The 17077-nt window shown below is 46.6% G+C and overlaps 1 protein-coding gene across 1 annotated transcript in view; it reads left to right on the top strand.

The window, feature by feature from the left end:
• Positions 1 to 413: 413 nt before the first annotated feature.
• Positions 414 to 17077, top strand: part of KPNA7 (karyopherin subunit alpha 7) — a 24960-nt gene continuing 8296 nt past the window's right edge. Inside the window, exons 1-7 of the mRNA XM_008698493.2 lie at positions 414 to 787; positions 5516 to 5602; positions 6578 to 6706; positions 10344 to 10426; positions 11637 to 11905; positions 13480 to 13562; positions 15741 to 16174. Of these exons, the coding sequence (XP_008696715.1) occupies positions 5537 to 5602; positions 6578 to 6706; positions 10344 to 10426; positions 11637 to 11905; positions 13480 to 13562; positions 15741 to 16174 (1064 nt within the window). The 5' untranslated portion in view covers positions 414 to 787; positions 5516 to 5536. The remainder of the gene's footprint in view (positions 788 to 5515; positions 5603 to 6577; positions 6707 to 10343; positions 10427 to 11636; positions 11906 to 13479; positions 13563 to 15740; positions 16175 to 17077) is intronic.

The following is a 17077-nucleotide window of genomic DNA, read 5'->3' as shown; positions in this document are numbered from 1 at the left end:
AGAACTCGATAAATATATATATTTTTAAAGATTTTATTTTAAAATAATCTCTACACCTAACGTGGAGCTCAAACCTGCAAGCCTGAGATCAAGAGTCACATGCTCCGCAGACTGAGCCAGCCAGGTGCCCCAAAATTTCTAGAAGCATATGCCCTTTAACATTTTTTTTAAAAACTAGGCTCCATGCCCAATGTAGGGCTTGAACTCACAACCCTGAGATCAAGAGTTGGATACTCTGCTGCCTGAGCCACCCAGGCACCCCGGTTGAATAACATGTGAAATTTTGTTCCAGTTTCCAATTTGATATGAAGCCAACCCATTCTCACCAGCGCCCAGTCTCCCTGCCTGCCTTAGGAATAAACATTTGCTAACTGTTCCATGGCAGCATTAAGCCTAATACTCCAGTTTTAGGAGGCCAACCTAGCCAGATCCCAGAAGCCTTAAACACCCAGCAAAGCCCTTCCCAGAGGGAGGCTGCAGCTGCAGAGGCTAAAGGTCCGTGGCAGCTCTGAGGCTCCTGTCTGTGTCTCATCCGGACCAGAGAAGCACCTGGAGATCAGGGACTCCCTCTGGACCCACTCAATCAGCCTCGGGACTGAGGCCCAGGCAGCCGGCTGCCCAGAGCTGTCCAGGTGCTTCCAATGAGCACCAGAGCTAAGATCCATTGACTTCGGTCAGAGATCAACCCTGCGGGGAAGGGCCAAATGCCCCCAAACACCTGCCACTTTCTGAGGGCATTTAAGGCCGCCCAGGAGGCTGGAGGCTGTGGCTCTCTTCCAGGGGAGTGGTGAGTGAGTGGGTGCCGGGGGCTCCCGATGTGGCCGTGGCCTCCAGGATTCCTCTGCCTGGGTATTGACGAGACACCTAGCTCTTGCTTGGGGGTTGGGTGAGGCTGCTTCGGTGTTGCTCCCCCGCAAAAGCCAGCGGTCTGCTCAGAAGGACGGCTCCCAGAAAGCCTAGGCTGGGTCTGTCCTTGTTGAACTCAGTCTCGGTTTAACGAAATTGTGCGAAGTGGCACTTGGGTTGTTTTCTGGGTGGGTGAGGAGGATGTGGCAGTTGCCGGGTGTCCGTTGACTCTGCAGAGCCCAGATGGGGGCTGGTAGGATACAGGGAGCCTGACCATATGGCAGCCTATATATCTGTGTGTCTGCTCCTTTACCTGTGTTCCCTCTCCCCGAAATATCCCCCGGGACATGTTCACCTGTGGGAACTATCCCCGGCTGGTTCTACCCCCTCCCAGAACATTCCCAGGATCGCCGGGAAGAAGCCCTGGGTTCCTTTGTTCTTTCTTGCTGTGACCTCTGCCTCCCCTCTGGGCCAGTGTGAGCCTTGGAGGGGCACCTGACTGTGTGTCTCCCTGCATCAAAGTTTGGGTCTGGACACGTCTTGTCCATGTTGGTAAAGCCCTGTGAATGCCAAGGCGGGTTCCCCGCCCCCATGGCTGCTGCTTCATCCTTGTAGTCCTGCCCCAGCTGTGCCTGCTTGCTGACCCGTGCCCGCTGGGCTGAGGTCAGTGGGTCTCCCTGGGGAATGACCCTCAGTCCAACCCCATGTGCAGTTTTAGCTTAAATCCCACTGAGTTTGAAGAAGTGGCTGTTAGTGAGATAGATCTGAACATTCTGACATCAAAAGATGTCCATAGTTGGGGTGCCTGGCTGGTCAGTGGGTAGAGCATGTGACTCTTGATCTTGGGGTCGTGAGTTTGAGCCCCACATTGGGCGTAGAGATTACTTAAACAAATCTTAAAAAAAAAAAAATCCACAGTACAGGCAAGTGGAGAAATGTGTGGCCGAACTGTGTCTATGAAACTCCCCTTCTATAATTAGCCCCTCAGCGCGGGTGTGAGTTTTTTAAAGGCTAACTAGGAGGAGGGTAGGTTATGGGAGTTAATGCTCAATACGTTTCTGAGGTATTACATTGTCTATACCACGAGTGTGTGTTAATGTAAAGTCAGAGAAATGCTCCTTTCTAGAAGCCAACTCTCGGATGATCTCGATCTTAATTTAAAACAGTTCTCAGTTCTTGAAAGATGCTAACAGTCAAAGCTTGGCTAGGTCTAGAAAAGTATTTTAAAAATGGCCTGTAACGCTCCAACCAGAAAGAGTGACTCAGTGCCATGAACAAGACTTAGGAGTCCCTAGTTTCCCTTCACTCAAAAAGAAAGAAAGGTCCAGAGCTGCTTGGGAACCTGGAAGACCATGAGCATGGCCACGTCCCTTGGCGGGGCCTCTGCCACCTGACTCTCCCAGGGTGGGAGTCTCCTAGTGTGCGGAGAGCAGCAGAACTGGACTGAGCCTGGGTGTGTATGCAAATAAAGCCCCTAAGTTGGTGCTGTTTGCCTAAATAAGCAACTTGGCCTCCTCCGGATCTCAGACTCCAGGCACTGCCGACCACGTGCTCTGACTTTGAGCTCGTGCCTCACGCAAAGCCTCCAACTTGGCTCTTTCGTGCCACTGGTGAAGGGTGGCAGGGTAGTAGCTCTCCCGGATGCCACAAATAGCCATGTGAGGGGAAGGAAGCACACTCTGAGCCGTGACTAGAGAAACCTGTGAAAGCCAGAAGAATTCGTTTTGTAGACTGTCCCCAAATCAGAGGTTTGGCTAAATCTGTGACTTTCAAACTGTTCCTTCAAGATGCCCCCCAGGGGGGAGGTGGGTAGAGGAGGAGGACCCTGTTCCCTCTGAAGTTGAGCTTTTTCTGCTTGTGCCACACTGGCCTTCACCTTGATATTTGAAGGAAGGTGGCGCTCATCTGAACCCCTGGACCTTCTTCCGAGGTTCCTTAATGGCCATACGTTCTGGGCTGTGGCAGGAGGAGGAATGGTTCTCGTGGAAGAGTCCAGGAACCAGGCACTGCCTTGGAGCTCCCCAGAAACAAGAACATATCAGCCCCTTTTACCAAACTGGCCTCGTACTGAGGGTCTCGTGGACCGAGCTGGTGGGGCCGCGAGCAGTGAGACAGCAATGAAGTGGCAACGCATTAGCAGAGTATCTCAGAAGTGGCGTCCCTTGCCGGAGACATGTGCTTTCCTATTTCCAACATCTCCAGGTGTTGAGTGCCACCCATGGGGAGTGACTTGTTTTCCTCATCAGAACTCCTTACAGACTGTTGGCCATAAAGCTTGGTGATCCAAAGCGTGGATGCAGGAGCCCGATCCAGGCTCAAGTCCTGGAGCTGATGGCTGACAGCCGTGGGCTCTGTGGGTTTCTGTGGGAAGTGACCTATGAGATGGTTTCCCCATCCATAAAATGGGGCCATCTCTACCTTACTATTAAAAAAAAAAAGATTTTATTTATTTTGGAAAGCGTGCACATGAGAGAGCGTGTGCAAGTGGGGGGAGGGTCATAGGGGGAGTCGAGAGAATCCTAAGCGGACTCCCCACTGAGCTTGGAGCCCAACGTGGGGCTTGATGTCATGACCCCAAGATCAAGACCTTAGCCGAAATCAAGAGTCAGATGCTTAACTGACTGAGCCTCCCAGGTGCCCCATCTCTACCTTACTATTAATGTTGTGTCATTGGATCCCAAGTGTCTGACTTTCCTGGCATGTGATAAGTATGTTTTGCCTATTGCTCCCTGAACCAGGCCCTTAATACTATTCTACTCCAGACTTAGAAAATGCCATGTGCCTTACCTCTTGGAGATATAGGGTGTAGCTCCTCGCTCCAACCTAAATCTCAGTTTCCAGCTGATAACCCTCTTGACCCTGGTTATTATAGCAGCTAGAAAACTCTTTTGAGATGGTGTTTTAAAGGATGTCCGGGGGGGCAGCTGGCTGGCTTGGTCAGTAGAGCATGTGATTCTTGATCTCAGGGTTGTGAGGTCAAGCCCAATGTTGGGTGTGGAGCCTACTTAAAAGTAAAAAACAAAACAAAAAACTTAAAAGGGGTGTTCTGATTTACCTTTTGGTCCTAGAAAGCAACTCTTCTTCCTTATGGAGCAGAATTCGAAGTTACTTAAAGGCAGATGAAAGTACAGGACATGGTTACTCTCTAGCCTGAGATGCTTGTACCTCTGATCTGAAGCTCAGCCCACCGGCTCTATCGGGCTGTGGGCGGCTGGTGGCACTTTATTTAGGGACTTGTGCCCGGCCTGGTAGCTGCTCTTACCACCAGAGCCTTGGACACTATTATTCTTTTGTTCTGACTCAAATTCCCTTTTTCCTGGCCCCTTGCTGGTTCTTCATTCTTTTGGGCCCTAGTAAGGAATGTCATGAAGACTGAGTTCTTGTTCTGTTCTCACAGAGTTCATCTCTCTTCTTAAGACCTCAGTCTTGGCACTCTACTTCTGGAATTTTCCTAGTTGTCTACACTGTCCTGTCCAAATTGATGTGTCTAAATTAGTCTTCCCTCTTGAAATTATTCCCAGCTGTTGTACATTCAAGAATAGAGTCAATAGACTCTGGTCTTCTTTATCTAGTTTTCTCTTCTCTGTAATGTAGTTTGGCTCATCCCGTGTACTTGGAAACAGATGGATACTTATTGCACCCTTGTAAGAAATGTCATTCCCTGCTGCCTTGTAGAAAGTTAAAATGTGGCCTGATTTGAATAACCTCCTCTAATTAGGGACCAGCTCCCTTTATAACCTATCACCCACCACCCTCATCCAACAAATACTTGAGTACCTACTTACTATATGTCGCACGTCATGAAAGGGCTGAGGAATCCTACCTAAGACACACGTGACCCCATTGTCATTGGGGGGAGGGGGCGGAAGATGAACAAACAAGGAAATTTTGGGTGGTGGTAAAAGCTATGGAGAATATAAAACTGACTGGAAAGATGCTCAGGTTCTTAGATGGGAATTCAAAGTGTTGCTGCAGGTGAAGCAGGCTGGGGCCAGCTCACACAGGGTTGGTATCAGAGAGAGTCTGAGTTTTCTTCTGAACTCAGCTGGCAGCCACTAGAGAGTTTGGAAGCAGGGGAAATTATCTTTAAGAGATCACATGGCCTTTGTGTGGCAAACAGATTGGAATACACCAATGGTAGAACTGGGGAGAACAGGAAGAAGGCTGTTGCCATAGAGTAGCTGGAAGATGATGGTGGCCTGGTCTGGGGTGGAAGCCATCAACCAGAGAATTAGAAGGAGCAGGTCATGCTTGAGACCATCGTGACCCAAAGGTTGGTGAACTGGGTGTGGGAGAAGACGGCCATCTTCCTGTCCTGGTTGGGCATCACCATCCTGTGCATACGCTCTGTGCAGAACTCCTTGGACACAGCCACACAAGAGGGTTCTGTGCTTTCCTTCCGGCCTACCCTAGCCCTCAAAAGCCCAGTTCAAGCTGAACTGCCTCCAAGAGGGTATCCCTCACTCCTGCAGCCCAGGGCTGGTCTTCTCTGGCTCCCATGGTGCTCATTGCCTGTTGAGCCAATGTGGTGATGCTTATGGAAGCTGACTTCCCGAGTCTGCTCTCCCATCCACTGTGAGCCCCGCCAGGGCTTAGAGCAAGGACGGCTGTGGCATAGGAACCCACACCCTGGGCACTGACAATCCCCTGGCAACTGTTTTACCTGCAGGTGGTACTGTTTCCAGTCAATATGCCGACTTTAGATGCTCCAGAAGAGAGGATGAGAAAATTTAAGTACCGAGGCAAAGATGCGTCTGTGAGTACCCAGCCACTGCTTCACTCTATGCAGGAGCAGTGCAGTGAAAATCTCAGGGTTGAAATGCATCAAAAATGGAGTGGAGCAGGGGCGCCTGTGTGGTGCAGTCGGTTTAGCGTCCAACTCTTGATTTCAGCTCAGGTCGTGATCTCAGGGTGGTGAGAGTGAGCCCTGGTGGCTCTGCACTGGTGGTGGAGCCTGTCTCTCCCTCTCCTTCTGCTGTTCCCCTGCTCACGCGCATGCATGCTCACGCACATGCATGTTCACGCATGCATGCTCTCCTTCTCCAAAAAAAAAAAAAAAAGGTGGAGTGGAGGATCAGGACATTGGGGGTGACCAAGCAGATATAGCAAAATAGAACTCTAATCTAAAGAATAGGTCATTTCCCCCAGGATTCTCGATGCTAATAAAGTATGAGTTTCTTTTGATTCAAGAAAAAGGTATATTTTGTTTTGTTTTAAATTTTAATCTCCCTCAGTCTGGCATCCAAGTAAAACTCCTAGGACAGGATCAAGTCTTGAACGACCTGTAGACTGATCCCTAATGGTCAGGGTCATGTGGGGCATGTCTTCATAGACTTCATAGTCCCCAGCACCGCCTGGATCTCCCACAGTTGGGAGGCCCAGGCCTGTTCTTCAGGGACTAATCAGCACTGAGGAAGATGGGCTCAGACTTGGGCAATGGGATGCTTTGCTCTGATGGCTCTATAGCTGAGAGAGTCCTGGCCTGCCAGGACTGTAGATAGGCTTCCTTCACTTTGGGAAGAAGGTTGACTATTTCTGTGGATGTGGTATAGTAGGAGAAAGCAGAAGACATAAACCATGCTGAGACTATTTACTGTGTGATCTTAACTTTTCCAGCCTGTTGCATCTGCAGAAGTGGAATCTGACACTTTGAAGCATGTTCTAAAAGCTAAATGTGGTGAAAACCTGACTTCCCTGCTCTAAGGGCTCCAATTCTTTCTTTTCCTCCTAGATGAGGCGGCAACAGCGGATGGCAGTCAGCCTGGAGCTCCGGAAGGCCAAGAAAGATGAGCAGGCCTTAAAGAGAAGAAATATCACCAATTTCTCCCCTGACCCAGCTTCTGGACAACTTACCAAAGGGGTACATGGGGAATGTGGCATTCAGGACAGTTGTGTGTGAAATACGTCCTTAGCAAGGTTTTCTGGCTTGAAAATGTTTAAGAGATTCAGAACCTGCCAGCTCTAATTGGGGGTCTTTGAGGAGAGGGGTGGAGAGATCATGGTTAGAGCGGAGCTGGTGGTTTCAGAAAGCTAAAGGCCGTTAGGTTTGTGCCTGTGAGTTTGGGATCTATGTTCTGAGTGGGGTGGGGTGCACAAAGTACTGCTTCTAATGGAAATTCACTGGCCACCACTTAGTCAGAAATAGGAAATGAGGGGTTACGAAGATTCTCGCTCAGTTAGAAGCATCTGGTCACTCAACATATGAAGTCTTGCCTAGGACCCGAATGCTGTCCTCTATCTTCTCTTCCCCATCCATCCCAACCTTGCTCAGTGTAAGCTCTGGGTTGACTTGCAGGCCAACACTGTTTTTGCAAATCCTTTCTGGAATGCCCTGATGGGGGAGTTTCTCTTCTTAGACTCCAATAGCCTCGCATCTGCATGTGTTTTATGATCTGCTGTCGTCTATATCCCACCTTAGCTAACATCCGCATGCATCATCGCACCCTGCTGGGATGGGGCAGACAGGAGTTCAATCTGGACAAGTGGATCCAATGACGCAGTAGTGGTCATCAAAAAAAATGGCCGAAAGCATTCTCTAAGATGCCATGCATGGCTTTTTTCATTCAGTATAATGTTTTCAAGTTTCATCCATGTTGGAGCATGCGTTGGTACTTCATTCCTTTTATAGCTGATTAATACTTCGTCGTGTGGATATACCACGTTTTGTTTATCCATTCATTAGTCGGTGGACGCTTGTGTTTCCACTTTCTGGCTATTATGAATAATGCTGTTTTGTGCCCAAGTATTTGTGTGGACATGTTTTCAATTCTCTTGAGTATACCTAGGAGTAGAAGTGCTGGGTCCTATGATCATCCTGTCTAACTCTTTAAAGAACTGTTTGTGGTAAACTGAATATTTGCCCAAATATCTCCATCTTCCAATCCCCAGAGCTTGTAAATGTTACCTTGTATGACAAAGGGGACTTGGTAGGTGTGATTAAGTTAAGAATCTTGAGATGCAGAGATTATTCTGGATTAGCCTGATGGGCCCAGTGTAATCACATCGGTCCTTATAATAAGGATGAAGGACAAGTTAGAGCAGATGATAGGACCACAGAAGCAGAGATTAGCATGTTGTGCTTTGAAGATGGAGGGAGGGGGTCACAAGCCAAGGAACACAAGTGGCCCCACTAGAAGCTGAACAAGGGAAGGAGATAGATTCTTCCCTGAGCCTCCAGCAGGAGCCAGCCCTGCCTTTAGTCCAGTGAAGCTGATCATAAATTTCTGAACTCCAGAACTATAAGAGAATGTGTTGTTTGAAGCCACTCAATCTGTGGTGATTTTTACAGCAACAGTAGGAAACAAATAGGTAGCCAAACTATTTTTCAAAGGAGCTGTATCATTGTACATTCTGACATTCTTATCAACACTTGTCCATTTTTGGGTTGTAGCCACCTAGTGGGGTACAAAAGACCATATTGTTACAATTTTGATAGGTTTTCTTAACGACGGATGATCATTTTTGATGCACTTATTGGCTATTTATAGATCTTTTAGAGAAATGTCTATTCAAACCCTTTGCTCATTTTTAAACTTGAGTGATTTGTCCTTCTATTGTTCAGTTGTAAGAGTTCTTTATACTGTCTCTTCTGGAGACTAGCCCTTACCAGATACATGATTTGCAAAATTTCCTCTTATTCTGTGGATTGTCTTTTTACTTTCTTACTAGAATCCTTGAGGCACAGAAGTTTTAAATTTTGAAACTTCTCAATCGTCTACTTTTTTCTTTGGTTACTTGTGCTTTCGTTATCCTATTTAAGAAGGCAAGGTCGCAAATATTTATGTCTAAGTTTCCTTCTGAGAGTTTTATGGTTTTAGCTCTTGCATTCAGACCTTTGATCCACTTGGAGTAAATTTCTGTAAGTGGTGTAAGTAGGGGCCCAACTTCATTGTCCTGCATGTGGATACCTTGTTGTCCCAGCATCATAAGGCCATCCTTTCCGCCACTGAGTGGTATTAAAACCCTTGTCTAACATCAATTGACCATAAATGTGAGAGTTTATTTGTGGACCTTGGATTCTCTTCCATTGATCAATATGTTTATCCTATGTCAGCACAACACAGACTTGATTGCTGTAGCTTTGTTGTAGGTTTTGAAATTGGGAAGTGTCTTCCAACTTAGTTCTTCTTTTTTAAGATTATTTTGGCTATTTGGGATCTCTTGAATTTCCATATGAATTTTACAACCAACTTGCCAATTTCTTCTATAAAGACAGCTCAGATTTTAATGGAGATTACACTGTATCGAATAAGATCAATTTATAAGGGTATTGCCGTCTTGACAACTTTAAGTCTTCTAATTCATGATCATGGGTATTTTTAAATTTGTTAGATCCTCTCTAACTTTTTTCATAGTTTCAGCATATAAGTCATGTACTTCTTTTGTTAAATTTGTTACCAAGTATTTTATTCTTTTTGATGTCATTGAAAATAAAATTATTTTCTTAATTTCAATTTTGGATTGTTCATTGCTAGTATATAGAAATTCAAGTGACTTTTTTATGTTAATCCTGAAGCCTATAGCTGAACCTCTATTTTCATGTGTGGGGGGAATTCCTTAGGATCTTCCATATACAAGTTCTTGAATTCTGCAAATAGCAATAATTTTATCTTTTTTCCAATCTGGATGACTTTTTTTTTTTCTTACCTAATTGATCTGTCTAGAGTTTCCAATATGATGTTGAAGAAAAGCAACAAGAATGGACATCCTTGTCTTGTTCCTGATCTTAGGGGGAAAACTTTCCATCTTTTACTGTTAAGTATGGTGCTAGCTGTGTGGAGTTTTATTCGATGGCTTTATCAGGTTGAGGAAGTTGCCCTTTATTTCGAGCTTGCTGAATGTTTATTATCATGGAAGTTTGCCTGAATTTTGTCAAATGCTTATCCTGCATTTATTGAGATGATAGTGTGCTTTTCCCCCTATATCCTATTAATATGACCTACTCTACTGGTGTTCATATGCTGAACTGCCCTTGCCTTCCTGAATTAAATCCCAGTTGGTCACGATGTATAATCCTGTTCGTATGTTGATGCATTCTGTTTCCTAGAATTCTTCTTCCTGAGATTAGCTGTTTTTCTTAAATAATCTCTTGTTGGCTCAAGTAAAACAAATTGCTCCAAGCCTTCTGTCAATTTCTAGAGTTCGGAAGGTTGATCTACTTGTGTTGGTTTTCTTGTTTTTACAGAGGAGAGAATTTTTGGAGGTCCTTACTCTGCCATTTTTACTGGTTATCACTAACATGTTCTTACTGCAGAGGATGAAAAGGTACTGGGGATCCAAGTGATGATAGGAATTACCCCTTTCTCAGAGCACGGAGAGTGTCGCACAGATCCATGAGACCTATAAGACCACCAAGTGTTCTCCCCTAATGTAGACAATGTGCAGATTGGGACATACTGTTCAAGCCAGCTTGTTCTAACCAGATAGATGGCTGGACTAGATGACCTTTGTGGTTCCTGTGGGCAGAGACTCTGACCTGAATGTGTGTCTCCTTGCAGGTCAGCCTCAGCCTGCAAGAAATAATCAATGGTGTGAATGCCTCAGATCCAGACCTATGTTTCCAGGCCACCCAGGCAGCCAGGTACTCACAAACAGACTTCTTTTTTTTTTTTCTAATGTTTTTTTGTTATATTATGTTAGTCACCGTACAGTACGTCCCTGGTTTCTGATGTAAAGTTCGATGATTCATTAGTTGTGTATAACACCCAGTGCACCATGCAATACGTGCCCTCCTTACTACCCATCACCAGTCTATCCCATTCCCCCATCGCCCTCCCCTCTGAAGCCCTCAGTTTGTTTCCCAGAGTCTATAGTCTCTCATGCTTCATTCCCCCTTCTGATTACCCCCCCTTTCTTTATCCCTTTCTTCCCCTACCCATCTTCCTAGTTCTTATGTTCCATAGATGAGAGAAATCATATGATTATTGTCTTTCTCTGCTTGACTTATTTCACTCAGCATTATCTCCTCCAGTGCCGTCCATGTTGTAGCAAATGTTGAGAACTCGTTCTTTCTGATAGCTGAGTAATATTCCATTGTATATATGGACCACAACTTCTTAATCCAGTCATCTGTTGAAGGGCATCTCGGCTCCTTCCATGATTTGGCTATTGTGGACAATGCTGCTATGAACATTGGGGTGCATATGGCCCTTCTCTTCACTACATCTGTATCTTTGGGGTAAATACCCAGTAGTGCAATGGCTGGGTCATAGGGTAGCTCAATTTTTAACTTTTTAAGGGACCTCCACACTGTTTTCCAGAGTGGCTGTACCAACTTGCATTCCCACCAACAATGTAGGAGGGATCCCCTTTCTCCACATCCTCTCCAGCAATTGTTGTTTCTTGCCTTGTCAATTTTTGCCATTCTAACAGACTTCTCGGGTTTATAGGTTCCTAGCTAGAAACGAGCTCCGGTGGCCTTTTTGGTTTTGTGGCAGTGGCAAAATGCCCACACAATCTAAGAAGAGGCGAGTCCATTCAAAAGCGAGACTAAATCGTTCCTCTACACCGCCCTTGAGAACAACTTAAGATATGCAAGTGTTGTCAGAGATGAATTGCTTAATTTAAATTGGCCTCTATAGGAGTCTCAGCTCCTAGATAATACCTAAAGGGAAGAATGTTGCTTTGTCATTGCAAAGTGCCATAGGCTGGACTTCAGGATACGAAGTATCTCTGGCCCAGATGTTAGTCTCATTTGATACAAGGAACGCCAAGAACATTTATACAGGAAGGTCTTAATTTCAGCCTCACATGGCTTGTTTATTTATTCTTCTTTCGTCTTTCACTGCAAGGAAAATGCTGTCCCAGGAAAGGAACCCTCCTCTAAAACTGATCGTTGAAGCAGGGCTCATTCCCAGGCTGGTGGAGTTCCTGAAGCTGTCGCCCCACCCCTGCTTGCAGTTCGAGGCAGCCTGGGCTCTGACCAACATTGCTTCTGGGCCTTCGGAGCAGACTCAGGCGGTTGTGGAAGGTGGGGCCATCCAACCTTTGGTTGAGCTCCTGTCTTCCCCCCACATGACTGTGTGTGAACAGGCAGTGTGGGCCCTTGGTAATATAGCAGGTGAGACTCTCCCCTCCGGGGGGTAGGAAACCAGTGGGCCAGGCGTCTGGCATGCTATGGGAGTTCTTTGGGTAGCTTAAGATTCAATATTCTCAGTATGAATATCTAGAAATGCTGGGAAGAGTATGCCAGGTTCTTCCCAAATCCAGAGTCAAGTTCAGAGGCCAGAAATGAAAGTGGCGACCAGATGATGCCATGTGTACTGAAGCTACAGGCTTCCTGGTGACATCTGTCAATACCGGGGTCCACGGCCTCGGGCCTTAATGGCTTCAGGAACAGAGGACAAGTCTTTGACCTGTGCAGTATTTAGGACCGACTCATGCATACCCAGGACCCTGAAAGAATTCTACCTTCAGTGAAAGTTGCCAAGGGAACATACCAGAAAAGGGTTTGCTTGGCATGGGGTAAAAGACCCCCCTATAAGGGCAGTCCTAAAATGGCCTCGTGAATTTGGGGCTTGATGCCATATTCCCTGCACGGTCCAGGAAAGCATAAAATGAGAGTTGGTGCTGCCGGTTGGAAGCCCCAGGATTCCTGGCTGAGTATAAGTATAATGCTCTTGGGGGGATATGAACTCAATTGGGCCCCTCAGGATTTTGACAAATTAAGATCAGCCAAATATTAGCAGTTTCAAGTTCAGAGAATCAACAACCCGCCATGACTGAGTCAGCAGAAACAAACAGTATGATTAGACCTCCAAGGACTTCAGATATTGGGATTAGCAAACACAGAATATAAAATAAGTCTGCTTGTTAAATGCTTGCAGAAAGGAAGCCCCTATTACAGAGACTTTGTCCCTCATTTTGCTTGGTTCAGTAAGGCACAGGCAAAATTGTTTGTGGTATAAAAGGTAACCTAGGCCTTGCCCTTGTGGTTGAAGAATTATAAATGGAGACTTCTAAGGTCTCAAATCGATATTCTTGCCTGAGAAGCAGACAGCTAGCATCGACCCATCTCCCAGATCAGGTTCTGAGTTGAATTTGGAAGTTCTCACCCCATGCCAGAGTCTCCTGGGAAGACAATTTGGCCTGTAATCGCCTTCATCTTCCTGAGAACTGTGTTGCGAAGTGCCAACAGCATTTAGAGTCTCGAGGGCACTTCCTGGGCCCATTGGCTGGCTCCTTTATGTGTCCATAGACTGCTTATACGGTTGCTGCTGTGTGATGTCTGCTTTTCACGTCTGGCCTATCTACCCAACCGACAGGATGGAGACCCAGGATCTAGTTCATGGCTGTACTATGTACTTATCCAACCCAGGAATGTGTTTTTGACTTCTCACCCTTTGCACAGGGTTTTAAAAAATTAGTCACTTAGCCCAGCATTCTCTTTGCTTCCTGTTCAAATGTCACAGTCTTTTTTTTTTTTTTTTTAAGATTTTATTTATTTGAGAGCGAGAGAGTGAGAGAGCATGAGCAGGGCGAAGGACAGAGGGAGAAGCAGACTCCCTGTTGAGCTGGGAGCCCAATGTGGGGCTCTATCGCGGGACTCCAGGATCATGACCTGACCTAAAGGCAGACACTTAGCTGACTGAGCCACCAGGTGCCCCCGAATATCACATTTTTATGTCTTTGTAGGTGATGGCCCAGAATACAGAGACCTCGTTATCTCAAGCAATGCCATTCCACATCTACTGGCCCTCGTTTCATCAACCATACCAGTAAGTGTCTTTGAAGTAGAAAAACTAGCTAGGTAACAAGTTTCTGAAATTGGGGGAGTACTTTCAAGTCAGTGCTAGGTCATACGGTTGCCGCCTTGCCCCTTAGGACAGCAATTATAAGCAAGGCCTAGGACTGAATATCACATCGGGCAGAGATGGATCCAAATTTGTCCCCAAGGGCCACTAGTGCTCATTTTTCTTCAGCACTATTTTCTAAGCTTACAATCCTATAAAAGTAGATGACTAAGCTCTCCATTCAAGCAGCACAGAGAGAGTTAATGGGTCACCAGTTCTGTTCTAGGTACCGGGTCTAGGTTCGAAGCTTAGAGTCCAAGCTGATTGATGTGGCAACAATAGGGGACCCCCTTGGATAAATGCTGGTTCTAGATCTGCCTCAAACAAAAATGAAGGGAAGGTAGTTTCTAAAAGTCCAGGGAATACCCATCCCTCAAGGTGGCAGATAACCTAACATGGGGGAACCAGTAAGAGGCTGGTATGACCAGGGAATTTGCAAGGAGAGAGCAGAGCAAGATGACAAGTAGGGTGAAGGATTTAGACACACACCTGCTGGCAGAGGGAAGCAGGAAGTGAAGTGATCTGATCTTTTAGGAAGACCCTCCTGGCTGCTTATAAAGTGAGAGCAGAGAGAGCTGGATGCTGCCATGCTGGACATGGGGGATGGGAAGGAGCAAGAATGCCCTCGGGTTCCAGGTCAGGTTGTTTGGATGACTGTCCGCCCAGAGCAATGGGAAGACGGAGGGAAGAAGGAATCCGAGCATTAGTTGTATCTATTAAGTTAAAGCGAGTGAGAGGCACCATCGCAGCAACGTCAGGTGGATGGATAATGCAGGTCCAGATGCTTGTGCGTGCGTCCGTCATCCAGCTGGGCAAGCTCGGCTAGAGCAGGGGCCAGCTGCTTGCTTTTGTTTTTTTGTTTTTTTTTTTAAAGATTTTATTTATTTATTCAACAGAGATAGAGACAGCCAGCGAGAGAGGGAACACAAGCAGGGGGAGTGGGAGAGGAAGAAGCAGGCTCATAGCAGAGGAGCCTGATGTGGGGCTCGATACCGTAACACCGGGATCACGCCCTGAGCCGAAGGCAGATGCTTAACCGCTGTGCCACCCAGGCGCCCCAGCTGCTTGCTTTTGTAAATAGGTTTTATTGGAGCACAGCCATCGCCATTTATTTATACCCTTGCTGTCCGTGGCTTTTGTAATGTTACAAGGGCACAGAGGACTAGTTGCAACAGAGACCCTATGGCCCATAAAGCTGGAAGTGTTTCCTCTCTGGCCTTCTGCAGAAGAAGTTTGCCAACCCCTGACCTAGAGCAGCAGAGCCTGGGACCAAGTCTCGAGGGCTCTGACAATCAGGAGTCAGGCAGAGTCTGCCCAAAAGACTGAGAAGAAACAGCCCATTTGGCAAGAGAAATGCAGGTTTGGTGTCATAGGTGTCAAGAAGTGCTTTTTCAAGAGGGTACTAAAGACAGCTGAGAGGAACAGTAACTTTAGGACTAAAAAAGCAGCTGTTGGATTTGGTGGCTTGGAAGAAGCCGATTTGATCACTCAATGCAAAGAAGTAGGGGCAGAAATCAGACCAGAAGGGATAGCAGAACAAATGGGGAGCTGCAAGGTAGACAGTGAGTAGAGATGCATCCTTGAGGCCGGACTCTGGAAAAATAAAAGCAGGATGATGGCTAAAGAGGTGGAGGGTCCCGGAGTGTGGGAGGGATCTGGGGAGAGAGGTGACTGTGCGGATAGAATCTTCAGAGGCAAAAATAGGATCCAGATGCAGGGTAGGAGGACTGACCCTCCAGCAAAGATCAGGAACGTGGTGACCCCATGTTGTTATGTTGACTGGCCGATGGGCAGAACAAGTAACTCCTGCTTGACCTTTGCTTTGTCAATGAATAATGAAATAAGTCATCAGCTGAGTCAAGGTGGCGGGGAGGGACATTTCTGAGGCATACAAGGAAACCTCCACCTCACATTTGAATATGAAACCTAAAGCTCATTCTCAGTCTCCCTAGCATGCATCACTATCGAGAACAGATTCTGCGGAAGCTCCGATGCGTGGCTTTATGCTGGTCGATAATATTGATCAGGGATGGCAAGGACACACAAGCCATTGGCATTTTTCCTCCTTTGCACCCGATGCTGGAAGCAGTCTCCTCGTTACAGATCACGTTTCTGCGGAACATCACGTGGACCTTGTCCAACCTGTGCCGAAACAAGAACCCTTACCCTTCCGCGAAGGCTGTGAAGCAGATGTTGCCCGTCCTGTCCCACCTCCTGCAGCACCAAGACGGCGAGGTCCTCTCGGACACCTGCTGGGCCCTGTCCTACCTCACTGACGGCTCCAACGAGCGCATCGGCCAAGTGGTCAACATGGGGGTCCTGCCCAGGCTGGTCCAGCTCATGAGCAGCTCAGAGCTCAATATCTTGGTAAACATCCCTGGTCCCACGTATCTCTGTCCGGGCCTTCAGATGAGAATGTGGGAGTCATACGCTCTTGAACAAGGCCTCTCCCAGCCCCCGTCTTCCACAATCAGGTCCCCTACTTTGTCTAGAACAAAGCTTGTTATCTGCTTTTCTCTGGTCTCTGCTACTCTCTAGCCAAAGGCTTGAATCTATTTTGATCCAAAGTCCTAGTGGATGTTCAATAACTTACTTTGTCTTAATCTGGTAACCAGAAAATCTAGACAAGCACCAAATTAAAAGAATCCCTCCACCCCGTAAACTATTCTTTTGTGGCCTTTCCTTCTAGGGGTCTGTGCACGTGGATGTTAACAAGTTGGCTAATACAGTGCGTGTGGGCATGTATGCGTGTGTGCACGTGTGTGTGTTAACATAAAGCTCATTGTAACATTTGAATTTCTTACTCAGGTATAAAAAAAAAATTCCCTCTTATCCTCTCCCCAGTTTGTTATTAGACTACTTCGGTATAGGTGAAAGTGAAAAAAAAAACCCAACATCAAATACTTTGCTATGATTATGAAACCTGTCCCTTGCATAATAGTCTTCTTGAAGATGTGCCTTGAGACGTGGGTGGCCCTTTTGATTTCTGAGGCTGACGTTGTATGTTTATGCAGCCTTAGCGATCGTCTATGCCTAGGTTAGCATGGTCTTCCTCAGACATCAAGGGTAGTTTGGGGATGGTATTGGGGAGAGGGAGGGTACGAAGAGAGTATCTGTAAGAAGCTGCTTGTCCTGGGGGGTCTAGGGCCCACTTGGAGCCATCCTGCCAAAGCTGTGATTGGCCTCTAGCACTGCTTCACCTCTCGCTTGAGTAGCAGCAAAGAAGGCTCAGAAAACTTGAGAACTGTTGACAGTCTGCACGGGCGGCAGCCACTCCGGTGCAGAGACACCAAAACAAATGCACAGTCAGCCCTCAGAGGGTGATTGTCTTGAGCCCGGTTGCAGACCCATCCTGGGCGCCTTCAGAGTTGAGAGGGAGTTTGTGAATACATCAAAAAAAAAAAAAAAAAAAAAAAAAAAAAAAAAAAAAAAAAAAAAAA

Source organism: Ursus maritimus, unplaced genomic scaffold (genome assembly GCF_017311325.1).
Source record: "Ursus maritimus isolate PB19 unplaced genomic scaffold, ASM1731132v1 scaffold_2, whole genome shotgun sequence".
NCBI lineage: Eukaryota > Metazoa > Chordata > Mammalia > Carnivora > Ursidae > Ursus > Ursus maritimus.
This window is presented reverse-complemented; position numbering and strand designations above follow the sequence as displayed.